At 41.5% G+C, this 20,033-nt stretch overlaps 1 protein-coding gene across 1 annotated transcript in view; it reads left to right on the plus strand.

Annotated features, from left to right (window-relative positions):
- The window catches only part of TRPM1 (transient receptor potential cation channel subfamily M member 1), an 84,477-nt gene extending 66,296 nt beyond the window's left edge, over positions 1–18,181 (plus strand). Inside the window, exons 17-20 of the mRNA XM_077263921.1 lie at positions 569–713; positions 5,730–5,932; positions 6,667–6,799; positions 15,528–18,181. Of these exons, the coding sequence (XP_077120036.1) occupies positions 569–713; positions 5,730–5,932; positions 6,667–6,799; positions 15,528–16,812 (1,766 nt within the window). The 3' untranslated portion in view covers positions 16,813–18,181. The remainder of the gene's footprint in view (positions 1–568; positions 714–5,729; positions 5,933–6,666; positions 6,800–15,527) is intronic.
- The last annotated feature ends 1,852 nt before the right edge of the window (positions 18,182–20,033 follow it).

Consider the following 20,033-nt stretch of genomic DNA (forward strand, 5'->3'; position numbering starts at 1 on the left):
GTTTTGTCGCTGCGCCGACCTGCGACCAGCGCAATTTTGTTGCGGTCGGCACATCATCAAAACGACACATGTGGAGGCATCCGCATACATCCGCGTGGCCTAGGTACCCAATTATAAAGATAGGGTACGCAGGACACATGCAGACATAGGCGGAGCTGAAGGAAGAGGCGCGGCAGTGGGCGGGGATTAACGGAGGAACTACGCAGCCCTCCGCAAAGCCCTCATCCGCAAATATGAAACTAGCCTAACGGCTATAAGGATACATTAATAACCTAATCACTACAGGATTTAAGCTCACCGAGAGAAAAAATAGTCTCATAACGACATTCCCTTTATTATGACTTAGTAGGGGACGTCATAGAGAGGCAGTCAAAGAAAGGTGGGTGGGTGAAAAGCAACTTCTGATCTTTTAGTCTTGGGTTGTCCATAAATTCTAACATGCAGCAATAAATGCCGAGGAGTTTTTTGTACTTGTATGCCAAATACTGATGTTGCCGAAAACATATACCTGAATTACCTATAAGTATAACTATACTGTGATCCTGATAATTCTAGCTTTATGTTTCAGCTCCTTGTGGTGAAAACCTGTATGATGATGACGGCAAGCGTCTCCCTCCTTGTATTCCGGGCGCTTGGCTCACTCCAGCCATCATGGCATGTTATTTGTTGGTGGCAAATATCCTCTTAGTAAACTTGTTAATAGCCGTGTTCAAGTAAGTTTTCTATTACTAACTTATAATTTAACCCATAACTAAATTTTTTGCCAATAAATTGATCCCAAAAATATATCTATGAAGTTGCCATCAGACCAGTAAAAACTATGGGGCCAATGCGCCAAATAGCTGGTGTGAAACACTTTTTTAAGTCACAACATTTTTGCACAATGTGAAATTACGCAAATATTTTGCCATTTTTGGTGAGTTCACAGCAGCCCGAGCCAGCTCCACCATGGGCAGAGCATGGGCAGGGCAACGTCCACCCATCTAATTTATGACCAGACGTGGCGTATTTTACACCGGGAAATTTACGCCAGTCCACCTCTGGAATAAGGCTATGATTGGAGTAAGATTTCTGGAGAGAAGAATAGAGGCGCACATGACTTGTAAGATGCATCTGATTCATTAAGGCTACTTTCACACTAGCGTCGTGTGACATACGTCGCAATGCGTCGTTTTGGAGAAAAAACGCATCCTGTAAGTTGCCCGCAGGATACGTTTTTTCTCCATACACTTGCATTAGCGACGCATTGCGACGGATTGCCACACGTCGCATGCGTCGTGCAACGGATGCGTCGTGTTTTGGCGGACCGTCGGCACAAAAAAACGTTCCATGTAACTTTTTTTTGTGCGTCGCGTCCGCCAATTTCGACCGCGCATGCGTGGCCAAAACTCCACCCCCTCCTCCCCGGACTGCAGAATGGGCAGTGGATGCGTTGTAAAACTGCATCCGCTGCCCACGTCTTGCAGTTATTTCACAGCGTCCGTCAGTACGTCGGCCCGACGCATTGTGACGAGCCCGTACCGACGGATCAGTGTGAAAGTAGCCTTAGTGGCATTCACTTCTTAATGAACCAGGCACCGCTAACCCCACCATGCCCCCTTATTAACACTGGCATACTAAACTCCTCTTCCTATTCTACTATGCCCTCTAGTGGCTAATTCTATAACTGCACTGTCCCTTTCTACATAATACATAGATAGATATAAATATACTACACATAGCAGTATCATGTAATTATATGCACAATTATACGAACAAGGTAATATCAACATGAGGAAAGGGAGTGGGAATCTCCTGGTCCCGGTGCACCCCTTACAAATGCGCCCCATATAATGCTCCATCCAGAATGCGCCCCATATAATAATGCTCCATACAGAATGGGCCCCATATAATGCTCAATGTAGAAGGGTCTATATACATAAAAAATAAAGAATCAAATACTTACCTCTCCTCGTTCCATGCTGGCTGCAGCTCCGATCTCCTCAGATGACTTCAGCCTATTCTGGTTCTCTGCATTGCTCAGCGCAGAGCGCGCGCTGTAGTGGCGTCATCGCATCCTTTGCCCTGGGATGTCAGAGAGTCAGAAGATGCGGAAAAGATAAGATCTAAAGCCAGCGGGGAACAAGTATTTCAAACATTTTAAAGCATCGACTCATGGGTCCCATAGCATGCCAATGTCCCCGATGCAGAGTGGGTCCCCGCTTGCAGAGGGCCCAGGCACTTGGCAGGGTGGGCAGGGTGGTGATGCTGGCTCTGTGTGGCAGTAATAGCAGTCTGCAGCATTACTCTTAATGTCAAAAGTATTCTGAACCCCGATGGAAATCTAATGGTCCCCATTGCAATTTAATTAGATCTGTCAGGATTCAGCTGGGTTTGTTTGAAAATCGTTTTGGCTTACCTGATATAACTTTATGAATAGAAGCCATGACACTAATGTGAAAAGTGTCTGGTTAATAAAATCAATAATAAAAATAAGGCTTTTACTTTTCACTTTTTTGTTTTTTACATTCACACCCATGAATTGCATAATTTGGAAAATATTGGAAAATATATTTCAAAAGTTTTATATGCCAAGTTGTAAGCAGACAACCCACAAAGAAAGCAACAGCTGTGGGTGCGAATCATATTGGTTTTCTTTAAAAGCATAACTGCCATTAAATTTCCAAACAAGATAATCTCTTCTGACGATGATACTCGTTCCCTAAATTTCACAACAATGCCAAATGTCAAACTAAACAGTTTTTCCTAGAATTTACTTGGCGAACCACAGAAAACAGAGAGTTACTGTTTAAGAGAAAGCAGATGGTAACGTAAGCTTATTATGAAAGCAGTGCACAGCCCAGCTAAGCCTAATGATTCTAATGGAGCCATTTCAGGAGGCCGGAAGCATTGTATTCGTGTAGGACTCTGCCATCTGCTGTTTGCTTGGATGTAAAGACAGTTATGTGTTTGCTAAGAAAATGTAGAGAGCAAATTCTAGAACGAGCTTTATACATATCTCTTACTGGGATTGTTGTGCCAGAAAGAAAGGAGCAAGAATGAACGGAGAGTCATTTGAGCTCTAGGGTGTATAAGCAGATTACTCGGATGCAACAGCGCAGGCAATGAGGAGGCAGTGGTATAAAATCTTAGAATCACAGAATGTTAGAGTTGGAAGGGACCTCAAAGGCCATCGTGTCCAACACCCTGCTCAATGCAGGATTCGCTAAACCATCTCAGACAGATGTCTGTCCAGTCTGTCCTGTCTTTGTTTGAAGTATTTCATTGAAGGAGAACTCAACAACTCTTGTGACAGACTGATCCACTCATTGATCAACCTCACTGTCAAAAAGTTTCTTTTAATATACATACAATAATTCAAATGGGGAAAAAACAGTAGAGGCTTGAGGGACTTTCCTGATGGAGAACAACAATTACGGTAGCAGACAGTCCCAGTTTCGGCCATCCTTCTCTATGTCCTTCCTCAACATTGCCTTCAAGGTTTTATTGAACATTGCCACTAGACCGTCCATCTGCGGCATGTACACCATAATCCTGAGATGTGCAATTTGTAGGGCTTTGAACAACTTTCTTATAACCTTTGACAGGAATGGAGTCCATTGATCCTTTAGAATTTCATTAGGCATACCCATTCTACAGAAGATATAGACCAACTCCCCAGCTTTACACCTAGCGCAGGAGTTTCTTAGCGGCCCTGCCTCTGGGTTCCGTGCAGCATAGTCAAGGACCACCAAGATATATTGATGTCCCCTGGTGTCGGCCCCCGACTCTTGAGGAATAATATTAAGTACTGTCACTTTTTCAAGTGCACCTTTCAGAGTTAGGTTACTGGGTTGGGCTGTTCCAAAGTTTTCCCCGCACACCTCCAACTCAGGGATATTGGCTTCAAGGGATGCTGCCTCAGCATCCTCGACAACGAGCATACAATATGGAAACTTGTCAGCATGTCAGGCGATGAGATTTCTTTAGCGGCGACCTGGTTATCACCTGGGCAGCTGGGCGACCCTGCTTTCCCCATGTCCCATCCCAGAACAGAGTAAAGATCCATTCTATTATCACTGGAAGCAATAAGCCCTTGACAACTCCTACTTCATGGGACACGGTAGCACAGTTCGTGTTTGTTGACCTGATGCCCACCACCTTCGCAGGGACCAGCTGATGAGGAAGTATGTTCCTGACATGGGTTACCAAAGTCCCTGAGTCCAGCAGATCAGTCACTTGCACTCTGTTTACAGCTACTGGGCATGCCTGGGGCCCCTTGATGGAATGAGAGACAGCACTGTAGGTAGAGAAACCAAAATATGAGCATTGCTGTCCTATGCTGCAGTCCATTGGCTCGGAGGTCATGGGGAAATGGGTGGCTATATGACCCTTGGCGTAACACCTACCAACACACAACTGTATTATATTGAACTCTTGAAAGTAACTCAGATGCCTCCTAGATGAGGTTTTAGTCTCTTTCTTGTGGGTACCACAGTATGGTAACTATAAGGCACCTTAGCTCCCCAATGAACTCTGAACCACCTGGCATATTTCCACCAGGCCCACCAGATCATCAGCATTCTGGGGATCTCCCTGGATAACCCAGCACTGGATCAGCTTTCTAAGAGATTGAATGAACAAGTCCATCACTACTTTCTCCACACCCTTCTATCAATCAATGGTTTCAGGTTTTCATTCAGTCCATTGCCAAAAATATATAACATCAAGCAAGTAGCCTTGCTATCTGCCTTTACAAAGAATGGATAGTTCTAAAGACTCACCGAATTTGACCATGGTTCTGTAATAGACTGCCACAGTTGTAACAAGTCAATTCATCAATTCTAAATTATTTACTATCAACTATAAACAGTATTACAGAAGGATGGAAGCATATAGGAAGCACAGAAGCTTAACTGTAAAGTTACAGAGCTGGATCGCCAAGTGCTGTGATGCATGTATAAAAGTCACCAATGCTATGCTGACTTAATAACTGCACAGATCCAGACCTCTTCAGGCATTAACACCATGACAAAAATTGTGTACCAGGAGCTTCATGGCATGGCGCACCATGGTCAAGTAGCTGCATGCAAGCCTTATGTCACCAAACACAATGCCAAGCTTCGAATGGAGTGATGTAAAAGACACTGCTACCGGCCTCTGGGGCAATGTTCTGTGAAATTAGGAATCACTCTTCAATATATGGCAGGAAGTTAAGGGGCGAACCAGAACAGTAAAGTTCGGGGTCCATACCAAACACCTACATTTCGGCACCCCAAACATCGGATGTTTGCCATGAAACATCCACGACTCTAAAATGATACCTTGGGGTAATGAAATCCGTCTTGTGGTTTTTGTGTAATCAGTGTTAGAAATTTTCAGTTAATGAGATGCCCGTCCTCCGGGGCGGGACTAAAGGCAGAGTCTTTTCTTCCTGCTCTCAGCCAGTAGCTCTTCTGATTGAGAGTGCAACATTCCCACAGACACCTCCAAAATCTTGTAGAAAGCCTCCCCACAAGAATGAAAGCTGTTATAGCTTCATAAAGGTGACCAACTCCATATCGGAACTTATGATTCATAACGGTATGTTACAAAAGCTCCTGTAGGCGTAATGCCTACACGTTCCTAATACTTTAGTCCATACACTGTGTATAAATGTCAGTTCTTCAATTACTGTTTTTAAATAACGTTAGCCATAAAGTTAGCTATATAGAATGATGTTTATGAATATTTTCATTCTTTATTTTCAGCAATACATTTTTTGAAGTAAAATCAATTTCAAACCAGGTGTGGAAATTCCAGCGTTACCAGCTTATTATGACTTTTAATGACCGACCCGTTTTGCCACCTCCAATGATAATCTTCAGCCACATGTACATCATTTTAAAGCGCCTATGTTGCCGCTGCAGAAAGATGCAAGAAGGAGATCAGGATGAGCGGGATCGAGGGCTGAGTAAGTTGGAAAGCTTTCCACATGATTACGACCATGCTTTCTGTGTCCTCTTTTTTATTATTGAATTGTTATTTTGGTTTCAGCACATTAGGGATATATTTGATACAATAAAAAGTTTTACAATTTACAATCCTTTCTGACTCCCTACCATCCTGTATATCTGCTTAGTGTCATTCAATAGGAGGCATAATTGTTTACACTCAGTAGATAGAAATGTGACTTTTTTCCTTTTTGTCTCACTGTTTGCACATTTCTTTTGGTCGTGTGTCATTTTATTTGTTTTTTATTTGTCTAATTGTAAAGAGCTGCAAAATATGTTGGCGCTATATAAATAAAACATATAGTAGTTGTTATTATATCGCATGGACAACTGCAATTTTTCTTTTGGCAGAATATGGAAGGAAATTGTGCTTGGAATAAAGTTGACGAAATCAATAAATATATAATCCATAGATCTTGAACACCCTTGTAGTCAAATGGTTCCTTGATTTAAGAGTGTATTAAGCCATAAATTTTGAATTTTCTAGAAGAAATCAGCTTCTGTATTTTTTTACACCAATGGCTCACCAAATGCCAGGGACATGACTCACAATGTAACCGAAGCAATCTACAGCAACTCTAATGCATATCTGTAGCAAAATCTGACCATGGCCAACCGAATCACTGAGGTCTAAGTCACATAAGCATAAGGCATATTACCTACTAATACAGAGATTGTGCTTTTAACCTTGTAGAACTGTTTCTGAATGAGGAGGAACTGAAGAAACTCTATGAGTTTGAAGAACAATGTGTAGAAGAATATTTCCAAGAGAAGGAAGATGAGCAGCAGTCCTCTAACGACGAGCGGATTCGGGTAACCTCCGAAAGGTATTGCCACAGACACCTTTTTGCCATCACCAACATTTTTTTCTAACCCTTAAGGATTTCTTGTGTTTCTTGAAGCTACAGACCAGAGATCTGAGGCTAGATTCAGGAGCTATTTTAATGGCAACATGCCCACTGCTGTCAGGTTCAGTGGTGCCATAGAGACCTGTGAAAATCCAAATGATCAAATACAAGAGTTTTCACAGCAACTCCATGACAATTCTCTACCTGATAGATATCAAAACAGTATAATTATTGTCCCTTTTATATGTATACAGCCCTCATCATTATAAAACATGAAAAGCATTGTACTACGTTAAAGGAGTTTAAAAAATGTAATTAACAGGAAAAAAACAACTAATTATTTCTTAAAGTGAATCCATAAGCAGGATGTTGCTATGCAATCTGACAGCACCATGATGTTGGGACATAGACTCCAGTGATGTGTCACTTAGTTTATTAGGTGCAGTGGTTGTGACAGTTTTCTCTGCTGCAGATCTAGCAGAGCTCAGTTGTTGAGCTGTGTATAGTCTTCATCCATACACCGCAGTTTTCTGTGCACATTGTATAGTGACAGAGAGCTGCTAATCAGCGCTGGGGATAGGGTTGGACCAGGAGGCAGGAGGCCAGTTGTCCTGTAGTGCTAATCTCCTGCTGATAAAATACTGATTGTATTGAAACAGTAAAACACAACCCAGTAAGTGACATCGCTGTAGTTAGGGTCTCTGCTCCTACAGGATGGTGCTCTCAGATTACATCGCTAAAACCTGGTGACAGATTCCCTTTATCTCTAGTGCTCCCCATTGGATTTTATAGATTTCATTGCAGCAATAGCAGGATTTTCATCTAGATGAATGCTGCAGCCAATCATTAGGCCATGTGCACACGTTCAGGATTTTTCGCGTTTTTTTTGCGTTTTTTCGCTATAAAAACGTGATAAAAACGCGAAAAAAACGCTTACATATGCCTCCTATTATTTACAGGGTATTCCGCATTTTTTGTGCAAATGTTGCATTTTTTTCCGCGAAAAAATCGCATCGCGGAAAAAAAAGCAACATGTTCATTAAAAATGCGGAATTGCGGGGATTCCGCACACCTAGGAGTGCATTGATCTGCTTACTTCCCGCACGGGGCTGTGCACACCATGTGGGAAGTAAGCAGATTATGTGCGGTTGGTACCTAGGGTGGAGGAGAGGAGACTCTCCTCCACGGACTGGGCACCATATAATTGGTAAAAAAAAAGAATTAAAATAAAAAATAGTGATATACTCACCCTCTGATGGCCCCCGAAGTGTTCCCGCCTCTCCGGTGCATGCTTTCTCTTCCGTTCCTATAGATGATGTGGTTCAGGACCTGTGATGACGTCGCTGTTTTGTGATTGGTCGCGTGACCGCTCATGTGACTCACGCGACCAATCACAAGCCGCGACGTCATCGAAGGTCCTGAACCACACCGGCATCTATAGGAACGGACGCCGCTGAGGAGATTGGCTGTCTGCAGAGGGTGAGTGTAACCATTTTTTAATTTTTTTTATTATTTTTAAACATTCTATCTTTTACTATAGATGCTGCATAAGCAGCATCTATAGTAAAAAGTTGGTCACACTTGTCAAACACTATGTTTGACAAGTGTGACCAACTTGTCAGTCAGTTTTCCAAGCGATGCTACAGATCGCTTGGAAAACTTTAGCATTCTGCAAGCTAATTACGCTTGCAGAATGCTAAAAAAACCACACAAAAAACGCAAAAAAAACGCAAAAAAAAAATGCGGATTTCTTGCAGAAAATTTCCGGTTTTCTTCAGGAAATTTCTGCAAGAAATCCGGACGTGTGCACATACCCTTAGACTCATCAGTAATTGTAGCATGTACCACAAACGGCCGCTTGATGCAGCAATAGTGTGGACAACAAGTTATTGCTGCAGGAAAGTGAACAAAGCCTATGAGCACTGCTGGATAATTGGCACTGGAGCGGCAGGGGATTTAAAGGGGTTTTCCCTCAAACAACGTACATTCTAATCAATACATCTTGGAATAATAATAACTTCCACAATTGGATGTGTTTAAAAAATGTTCCTGTGCTAAGATAACCTTATAAATGTGCCCCTGCTGTGTACTGTGTAATGGATGTGTCTGACCGTTCAGGGACATGGTCTGATGAAACCACATCTCCTGGGCAGGGGAGGAAGCAAAAGAGAGTATACAGACATTACAGCATGGGAAACGCAATTGGTTCTTTCTGTGAGGAAAAACATTTCACTGCCTGTTTTAAAGGAATGTTTTACCTCACAAAAAGAATCCCTCCCCTGCCAAGGAGCTGGGGTATGATCAGACCATGTTCCTGCACGGTCAGGCACAGCTATTACACAGTACACAGCAGGAGCACATTTATAAAATGATCTCAACACGGAAACATTACTTTTAAACACATCCAATTGTGGAAATTATTATTATTCAAATATCTATTATGTAAAATGTTGATTAAAATTAACTTTGCTCGTGGGGGAAACCCCTTTAAGGGAATTTGTCATCAGAAAATTACTATTGTTTAACCCCTTAACGACCGCAGTTACGCCTTTTAACGGCGGCAGTTAAGAGTACTTTAACCACAAAAAGTGCATAGTGCCCCCCAGAGTCAGATTTGCTATGGGGTCTCAGTTACCAGGGGTAGCCGAGACCCCAGAGAACATGATTCGGGTCAGTTTTTACGGACCCCTGTTTTGCGATCACAGGTAATCGTTTACCGGCGACTGCAAAAAAAAAAAAGCGGTGTGTCATTCTCTGTCTTCTGATGTGATCGTACATCAGAGGACAAAGAAATAGGGGGGTCGGGGACCCTGTTATATTTATCGGTGTCCCAGGGTCCTCCTGCGTCCCCTCCTGGCTGTTGGCTTCTTCCTCCGGGAAGAAAATGGCGGGCGCATGCGCAGTGCGCCAGCCATGATGTGCCAGCCAGCAGAGAAAGATTCTTCCTCTTGTTTTATTTTGGTCACTGTGAGATCCTATCACAGTAATCAAAATAGAAAAAATAATAAATACCCCCCCCCCCCTTTTATCACCCCCTTAGTTAGGAAAAAACAATAAAATAAAAAATATATGTATTTTCATTTTCCGGTTAGGGTTAGGGCTAGGGTTAAGGTTGGTGCTAAGGTTAGGGTTGGTGCTAAAGTTAGGGTTAGGGTTGGGGCTAAAGTTAGGGTTAGGGCTAGGGTTGGGGCTAAAGTTAGGGTTAGGGCTAGGGTTGGTGCAAAAGTTAGGGTTAGGGTTGGGGCTAAAGTTAGGGTTGGGGCTAAAGTTAGGGTTAGGGTTAGGGTTGGTGCTAAAGTTAGGGTTAGGGTTGGGGCTAAAGTTAGGGCTAGGGCTAGGGTTAGGGTTGGGGCTAAAGTTAGAGTTAGGGTTGGGGCTGCAGTTAGGGTTGGGGCCAAAGTTAGGGTTATAGTTGGGATTAGGGTTATGGTTGGGATTAGGCTTTGGGTTGGCATTAGGGTTAGGGCTGGCATTAGGGTTAGGGTTAGCATTAGGGTTAAGGTTAGGGTTGGGATTAGGGTTAGGGTGTATTAGGATTAGGGATGAGATTAGGGTTAGGATTGAGGTTAGGGTTGAGAGTATGATTAGGGGTGTGCTGCGCTTAGGGATTTGATTAGGGATAGGGTTGGGATTAGGGTTAGGGGTGTTTTGGCATTAGGGTTGTGATTAGGGTTATGGTTAGGGTTGGGATTAGGGTTAGGGGTGTTTTGGGGTTAGGGTTTTGATTAGGGTTATGGATTGGGTTGAGATTAGGGTTAGGGGTGTGTTGGGGTTAGGGTTGGAGTTAGAATTGGGGGGGTTTCCACTGTTTAGGTACATCAGGGGGTCTCCAAATGCGACAGCCAATTTTGCGCTCAAAAAGTCAAATGGTGCACCCTCCCTTCTGAGCTCTGCCGTGCGCCCAAACAGTGGTTTACCCCCACATATGGGGTATCATCATTCTCAGGACTAATTGGACAACAACTTTTGGGGTCAAGTTTCTCCTGTTACCCGTGCGAAAATAAAAAAAAATTGGGGGCTAAAAAAATTATTTTTGTGGAAAAAAATGATTTTTTATTTTCACGGCTCTGCGTCAACCTTCTGTGAAGCACTTGGGCATTCAAAATGCTCACCACATATCTAGATAAGTTCTTTGAGGGTCTAGTTTTCAAAATAGGGTCACTTGTGGGGGGATTCTACTGTTTAGGCACATCAGGGGCTCTGAAAATGCAACATGACGCTCGTAGACCATTCCATCAAAGTCTGCATTTTAAAACGTCACTACTTCCCTTCCGAGCCCTGATGTGTGCCCAAACAGTGGTCCCCCGACATATGGGGTATCAGCATACTCAGAACAAATTGGACAACACATTTTGGGGTCCAATTTCTCCTGTTACCCTTGGGAAAATAAAAAATTGGGGGCTAAAAATCATTTTTGTGGAGAAAAATTTTTTATTTTCACGACTCTGCATTATAAACTTCTGTGAAGCACTTGGACGTTCAAAGTGCTCACCACACATCTAAATAAGTTCCATAGGGGGTCTAGTTTTCAAAATAGGGTCACTTGTGGGGGGTTTCTACTGTTTAAGTACATTAGGGGCTTTGCAAACGCAACATAACGCCCGTAGACCATTCTATCAAAGTCTGCATTCCAAAACGGCGCTCCTTCCCTTCCGAGCTCTGCCATGTGCCCAAACAGTGGTCCCCCCCACATATGGGGTATCAGCGTACTCAGCATAAATTGCACAATAAATTTTGGGGTCCAATTTCTCCTGTTGCCCTTGTGAAAGTAAAAGTTTGGGGGTGAAAAGATCATTTTTGTGGAAAAAATATGATTTTTTTATTTTCATGGCTCTACATTATAAACTTCTGTGAAGCAGTTGGGGGTTCATAGTGCTCACCACACATCTAGATAAGCTCTTTGGGGGGTCTAGTTTTCAAAATGAGGTCACTTGTGGGGGGTTTCTACTGTTTGGGTACATCAGGAGCTCTGCAAATGCAACATGACGCCCGCAGACCATTCCATCAAAGTCTGCATTTTAAAACGTCACTACTTCTCTTCCAAGCTCCGATGTGTGCCCAAACAATGACCCCCGCCCCACATATGGGGAATCAGCGTACTCAGGAAAAACTGGACAACAAAGTTTGGGGTCCAATTTCTCCTGTTACCCTTGAGAAAATAAAAAATTGCGAGCTAAAAAAATCTTTTTTGAGGAAAAAAAAAGGATTTTTTATTTTCACGGTTCTACGTTATAAATTTGTGTGAAGCACTTAGGGGTTCAAAGTGCTCAGCACACATCTAGATAAGTTCCGTAATGGGTCTAGTTTCCAAAATGGGGTCACTTGTGGGAAGTTTCCACTGTTTAGGCACATCAGGGGCTCTCCAAACGTGATATGGCGTCCAATCTCAATTCCAGCCAATTCTGCATTGAAAAAGTCAAACGGTGCTCCTTCTCTTCCAAGCTCTGCCATGCTCCCAAACTGTGGTTTACCCCCACATATGGGGTATCGGCATACTCAGGACAAATTGCACCTGGTACCCTTGTAAAAATAAAAATTTGGGGGCGAAAAATCATTTTTGTAGAAAAAATGCAATTTTTTATTTTCACGGCTCTACGTTATAAACTTCTGTGAAGCACCTGGGGGTTTAAAGTGCTCACCACACATCTAGCCAAGTTCCTTAAAGGGTCTAGTTTCCAAAATGGTGTAACATGTGGGGGGTTTCTACTGTTTAGGCACATCAGGGGCTCTCCAAATGCAACATGACGTCCGATCTCAATTCCAGCCAATTCTGCATTGAAATAGTCAAAAGGTGCTCCTTCTCTTCCAAGCTCTGCCGTGCGCCCAAAGAGCGGTTTATCGCCACATATGGGGTATAACCGTACTCAGGAGAAATTGCACAACAACTTTCGTGGTCTAATTTCTCCTGTTACCCTTGTGAAAATAAGAATTTGTGGGTGAAAAGATCATTTTTGTGTAAAAAAATGTGATTTTTTATTTTCACGGCTCTACGTTATAAACTTCTGTGAAGCAATTGGGGGTTCAAAGTGCTCACCACACATCTAGATAAGTTCGTTAAGGGGTCTAGTTTCCAAAATGGAGTCACTTGTGGGGGGGTTTCCACTGTTTAGGCATATCAGGGGCTCTCCAAACACGACACGGCGTCCGATCTCAATTCCAGCCAATTCTGCATTGAAAAAGTCAAACGGCGCTCCTTCTCTTCCAAGTCCTGCCGTGCACCTAAACAGTGGTTTACCCCCACATATGGGGTATCGGCGTATTCAGGAGAAATTGCACAACAAATTTTGTTGTTCATTTTCTCTTTTTACACTTGTGAAAATAAAAAAAATTGGTTCTGAAGTAAAATGTTTGCAAAAAAAAAGTTAAATGTTCATTTTTTCCTTCCACATTGTTTCAGTTCCTGTGAAGCACGTAAAGTTTTAATAAACTTCTTGAATGTGGTTTTGAGCTCCTTGAGGGGTTTAGTTTTTAGAAAGGTGTCAAGTTTGGGTTTTTTCTGTCATGTACACCCCTCAAAGTGACTTTAAATGTGAGATGGTCCCTAAAACAAATGGTTTTGCAAATTTTGTTGTAAAAATCAGAAATCGCTGGTCAACTTTTAACCCTTATAACTTCCTAACAAAAAAATTTTGTTTCCAAAATTGTTCTGATGTAAAGTAGACATGTGGGAAATGTTATTTATTAACTATTTTGTGTGACATATCTCTCTGATTTAAGGGCATAAAAATTCAAAGCTTGAAAATTGCAAAATTTTAAAAATTTTCGCCATATTTCCATTTTTTTCATAAATAATCGCAAGTAATATCAAAGAAATGTTACCACTAACATGAATTACAATATGTCACGAAAAAACAGTCTTAGAATCAGCAGGATCCATTAAAGCGTTCCAGAGTTATAACCTGATAAATTGACAGTGGTCAGAATTGTAAAAATTGGCTCGGTCATTAAGTATCAAATTGGCTCTGTCACTAAGGGGTTAAATTAGGTTTTTATGTATTTTTTCCAATTTTTGATATGTTTTAAATTTTTCAGAACGATATTTATTAAATCAAAAAAAGAATATTCTTGCAGTTACCCTTACGTGTAATGTTATAGAATTTGTTTTAGAAAAATACACTGTATATATTCTTTAAAAAAAAGAATAGAATTAACACATCATTTTCTGATGGCACATTCCTGTTAGACTACATTCACTCACGCATGCGATGTGACACATCTTAGTGCTGTCCATTTTTATATCGGACAGCACGCTGACCCATAGCGTTTCATCAATATATCCACAGATAAGTTTTAAAAGGGTCTGTTTCTCTGGTCTGTCCATTAGACTCAGTGCACGTCCTATTCTCATCTGTTTTACAGATCAGACTCAGGCTTTAAAGTTTTTTGGGATCCGTGAGACATGGATGAAACTAGGAAGACAAATTTCTGCTTCAGAGTCCCATCCTAGTTCCATCTGTTTTTAATTTATACATTGTTAGTGGAGTTATCCACTACTAGGACAACCCCTTCTTAAACTAAATGTTCAGCCATGATAACATAATAAAGCCTATACTCACCTCCTGTGCCGGCTCTGTTCCAGTGGTGTCAGCACTCATGGTCCTGGGGCTGTGATGCAGTGGAGTGACATGCGATGCCCGGTGCCCAATCAGAACTGGTATCACAGTCTCTGCCTTCGGGATCAGCTGATCCATGGCTTCCTCTTCATGTTCAGTTTGTCCGAAGGCAGAGACAGTGATGCCAGCACTGAGGGCACCAGGCATCACGTTATTCCACAGCATTACAACCCGAAGACCACAAGTGTTGACACCACTGGAACAGAGTCAGCACAGGAAGTGAGTGTAGGCTTTATTATGTTACCAGGGCCGAACATTTAGTTTAAGAAGGGGTTGTCCTAGTAGGTGACAACCCCTTTAAGAGTAAACAGATAATAAAGTTCAGTCAGTCTACCTGCTTCAGTGAATAGAAAGGATGAGAAAAAAATCAGGCGCAACTAAGGTGACATATTCGAAAAATCGGTTCATTACTGTCAAATGGTAACTCTCAGATATGTGAATTTAGCCTTAGCAGGTGAATAATGGTGAAAATTATTTATTTTCTGAAACAACACCTTACATTAATACATAGGTAGCGATATCTATATATAGATAACTTTTTTTATTGTTCTTTACTGACATTGAAAGAAAAAGTATGCATTTGTAACACTTGTAATCAGTACATCATTGGCATAAAGGGGTTGTCCAGGTTTGGCCTGAAAGGCTGCAGTCAGTCATTCTATGTTACTGCAAACGTGTGCATCGTCACAACGTGCATATTGCGTGCTGTCAGGATTCTCTGTGACGGTGTCAGGAGCAGTTGGTAATGTGATCCACCCCAGTATTGCCAATCACAACTTGGCAGTGTCTGAGAAATCTAGATGAGCTGCCAAGCTGGGAGAGAAGGATGATAGTACACACACCCAGAGAAAACTATGAAGAAATGTCCAGACTACAAGCAGAAATGTCACATATTGCACTCCAGAATAAACAAATGTGAATATTTCTGCAATGGAGCCGAGACACGCAAAACAGAAAAGAGAGGCAGAATCAGGGGAGCTCAGGGATTTTTGAGCAAGTGATGATCCTGTTCAATACAAACTACAGAAAACTCATCACCAAAGCTTAGTGCATAATTCTGTGATTTGTAAAGATTTTTATGTTTCATATTATAGGGTTGAAAACATGTCCATGAGGTTGGAAGAAGTCAATGAACGGGAACATTTCATGAAGGCTTCTCTGCAAACAGTTGATCTTCGTCTTTCCCAGCTAGAAGAACTTTCTGGTAGAATGGTGAATGCTCTTGAGAAACTTGTTGGAATAGACAAGTCTGAATTGGTTCATGTTCGATCACGAGCTTCATCAGACTGTGATGCAGCTTATCTTCTAAGACAAGGCAGTGTGAACAGTTCTGATGGCAACAGCATATATAAATACCATGCAGAGGGTGATGACATACCATGTGATGAAAGCGCAGGGTCAATGTCACCTGCATTGGGGTTACGTAAAAAAGCTTATTCTTTCGGGATGAAAACAGAGAAAGGTGAAGATGATCAAAAAGACCACTTAGTGCCAAGGCAGGCCAGTCTACGGTATGCTTCTAGCGCCAATGCTGTCACCACTAAAGACTTAAGCACACTGACTTTAGGAATTGTCTCACAAGCCAGACCAATTTCTTGTATTGATACATGGACTCCCGAAAGTGATAAGCAAGAACTTAGCAAGGAAGAGACCGGAGGAGAAACAGTTGTACAAAACGATGTCATCATAAATGGCAAGTCGCTTGCAAATGTTCCCTCTTCTGACTTTGCAAACTCTCATTTAACAGTTGAAAGGACAAAACTAGAAGCTACAATATCCTACCCATTAGAAAAATCAATAGCTGCAAAATATTATCCTGGTCAGTCATATAACACCTGTCAAACAACTATGACAAAATCTAGAAGTTTTATATTTACCCAGGCTGGTAAACTAGTGGGTGGCGTTAATAACTGGACAGCAGAGTATAGCACAATTATGAACCAGATTTGTCCACCTGCAGTAGAAGATTGGGCCAACCAGCTCAGTTACCAAGATGCATCTCCCAAGGGAACTCCAGAACCTCCCAGCATTGTGTCAGAAGCTGAGATTCAGGCTGAGCTTAAACCACTGTTAACAGATACAGAAGATGAAAGTGACATCGGAGAAATAGGAAACAGTGCCTCCTTCCCTTGTACACTTTTCACTGAAAGGACAGATACAGAAAACTTACTCTCTGTAAAGTCAGAAAAGAATTTTGACTTTGCTTCTCCTAGATCCAAGAGTTTACACAGTCATTCTAGAAAGGCTCGATCCTTAATGGATAGACTAGAAAGACCCGGACATGCCAGTAGCGTCATGAACATTGTAGTGGCTTGTGGGAGTGCCACAGAGGACTCAAAAAAGACTAAAGAAAGTACATCAACAGAAACAGAGTGTTAATGTGAATGTGTTGTAAACTGCTTAGTAAAAAGGGAGACACCAATCACAATGATTTATTATGATTCACACCTACCTTCAAAAAAATTATATATACTGTATGTCTTTCAGACCATATGTGCAATCCTATTGGAAGAAAAGACTGTTAAGAGGTTTATACTTCAAGTTCTAATGTTTTAGTTTGAATGAATGAATGAATGAATGCCACTTAATGCAAGAGATTTACTACCTCTTTTTACTTAGGCATTTAAAATATTGTTAGTACTTATTACATTAGCTATTGCTTATCCCAATAATTTCTTGTAGTCTGCCAGAAAATACTATAGATGGCAATGTTAATAATAAATTCATTGAATTCAACAAATACACATTATAATAAACTCCATAAAAGTGTGGACTCACATGGATGTAATCAACATTCAGCTATTAAAGGGATTTTCAACTTTTCCTATCTATTGGCCAGGGCGATGTCAGAATAGTAAAATAAGACGATACTCACCCTTCCTGGTGTCCAGTGCTATCTCTCCACCACTGCTCCAGTCTGTGTATTGGTTGCAGTGGTAATGTCACCATAACTGTGCACCACTGCAGCCAATCACTGAACTCAGTTGTGATGTGCGCTATAGCCATAACGTCACCACTACAGCCAGAGATGGGATTAACAGCAGAATGTGGTGGTGGAATCCAGGATGGGTGAGTACTATTTCATTTTACTATCTTTAGACAGTTCTAGACCATAGAAAGCTGAAAACTCCTTTAATACATCACCGAAAACTCTAAATTTAAATTCATGGTAGATATATTTGACTATTATAGAGTTTAGCATGTCTAAAATAGAAAATCTACAATGGAAGGATCTCACTTCTGTGAGGGAAACGCCAAATGTCAAGACATTCGCACAACCAAATTGGCTTTGCATTGCTAAACGCTACTTGGAACGTCTTGTTCTATTATCCTTAGATGGATCCATGCTGATTTCAGAGAATAACAAATGTTTTTGTCCACTGCTGCCATCGTTCTGTGATTTCAAAGAATGTCAGTACATTTTTTGTTGACTGTTGCTTGAGGCTCTAGTGAAAGATCTTAATTTAAGCAAATCAAAAACTATAAGGCATTGATTTGATGCTGCCTTAAACCCTAGACATTCTAGGGAACTGTGCTGCTGGCCCTTTTGGCACTCACTAGCTAACTATGGTATATGGCAAATTGAGAGCCATTCTATAGTGCAGTTCTAGTGCTAGGACTTAGTACCTTTAAAGTATTAAAGAGCCGAGTAATAACATTGATCTACCTTGAATGGACAATATTATTAACCGTAAATAATAAAATAATTGCTCATTTCTGTGATTTTTAATAAAAGTCATTTTCACACTTTCCACTTGTCTTCATTTTCAAGACAGACTTTTGTGAAAAATGTAAAAACTAAATGATTCAAAGTACCATTTCTGATATCAGAGGGGGCATTTATTCTGGGCATTTATTAAACAATATAAAATGGGCTTTGATTTCCGTCTTTTTGTTCCTACAATGGAATACAGATTCAATATAAAACAGGTACAAATGGAACCAGTAGGACTGGTAGGACTCTATTGACTAAAATCGTGTCCTTCTGGTTTCCATTAAGGTGCCCATTATTTTACTGGATAACTCACAACTTGTGTATGTCTTACTAATAACGGAATTGTTGCAGCTTTCATGCCACATTAGAACAGGGCACCTAAGAAAATGTGAAATCCCCGGACATTTTCCTATATGATTTTCATAGTTTTTGTAACATCTGAAATTGTGATAATGTTTATTGTCTTAACACAAGGATTGCGTTACCAATTACTTGTGCCAGACTGTTCTTTGATTGACCACTGACATATAACTTCCTTTTGCTATATACAGAGCGGGATTATGGTGAAGCCAATTTTGTTTACATAAGATTACTGAATACGGTATACTTACCAACAAGTGAGCTACCAGACCTAACAAGAAAGCAAGATGCTGTGAGCTTGTGTCCATGACTTAGTATCTGAGGCACAAGTCTCTTCTACCACTAATAATAATAATAGTTTTGATTTATATCATGCCAAAACAATTACCAGCACTTTAGAATTAAGTGTATAAATGTACAAACCAGACATCACAGAGTAACCCACTATTCAACAATCCAAACAAGATGAGTGAAGACCATGCTACTTACAATCTTACACAATCTATAAGGAAAAATGAGTAACACATAAGGTAAGCAGTCCTTGTATTGTATGGGCCAGCCATAAATATAATAAACTAGATTGTGGCCCGATTCTAACGCATCGGGTATTCTAGAATATGCATGTCCCCGTAGTATATGGACAATGATGATTCCGACTGTGCCCGTCGCTGATTGGTCGACCTTTTTGACATCATCATCGCCATGGCAACCATTATGACATCTACGTCGATACTGTGCCCGTCGCTGATTGGTCGAGGCCTGGCGACCTCGACCAATCAGAGACGCGGGATTTCCATTATGACATCATTCTAGAATATGCATGTCCCCGTAGTATATGGACAATGATGATTCCAGAATTCGCGGCAGACTGTGCCCGTCGATGATTGGTCGAGGCAACCTTTGTGACATCATCGTCGCCATGGCAACCATTATGACATCTACGTCGATACTGTGCCCGTCGCTGATTGGTCGAGGCCTGGCGGCAGACTGTGCCCGTCGCTGATTGGTCGAGGCAACCTTTATGACATCATGGTCGCCATGCTGTGCCCGTCTCTGATTGGTCGAGGCCTGGCGGCCTCGACCAATCAGAGACGCGGGATTTCCAGGACAGACAGACAGACAGACAGATGGAAAATCCCTTAGACAATTATATATATAGATAAGGGTATTCATGTAAAGCAGCATTTGCCACTAGTCGGTCGAGAACTGTATATGTACAGAAAGTGCTACCAAGGGCATGGAGAGTGTAGGAAACTGATGACTTGTAGATTCTTCTGGCACAGAGAATGAATTAGAGAGACCGTAAAAGGTTTTGTCTCAGACAGTGTTTCATGAAGCGATTCGTTTGGGCAACATGAATCCATAGACAGATTCCTTTTAAGTAAAGATAGGGAGAAAAAACACAAAATGTTCAGTTTTGGAAAAAACTGAAGATTCAGAATAACATAAAGGACATCATGTTAGATACAGCAGAGAGACAGTCATTGGATTTTTGTACTACTATGTGTGGGTGATAGTACAAGAA

Source organism: Ranitomeya variabilis, chromosome 5, assembly GCF_051348905.1.
Source record: "Ranitomeya variabilis isolate aRanVar5 chromosome 5, aRanVar5.hap1, whole genome shotgun sequence".
NCBI classification, from domain to species: Eukaryota; Metazoa; Chordata; class Amphibia; order Anura; family Dendrobatidae; genus Ranitomeya; species Ranitomeya variabilis.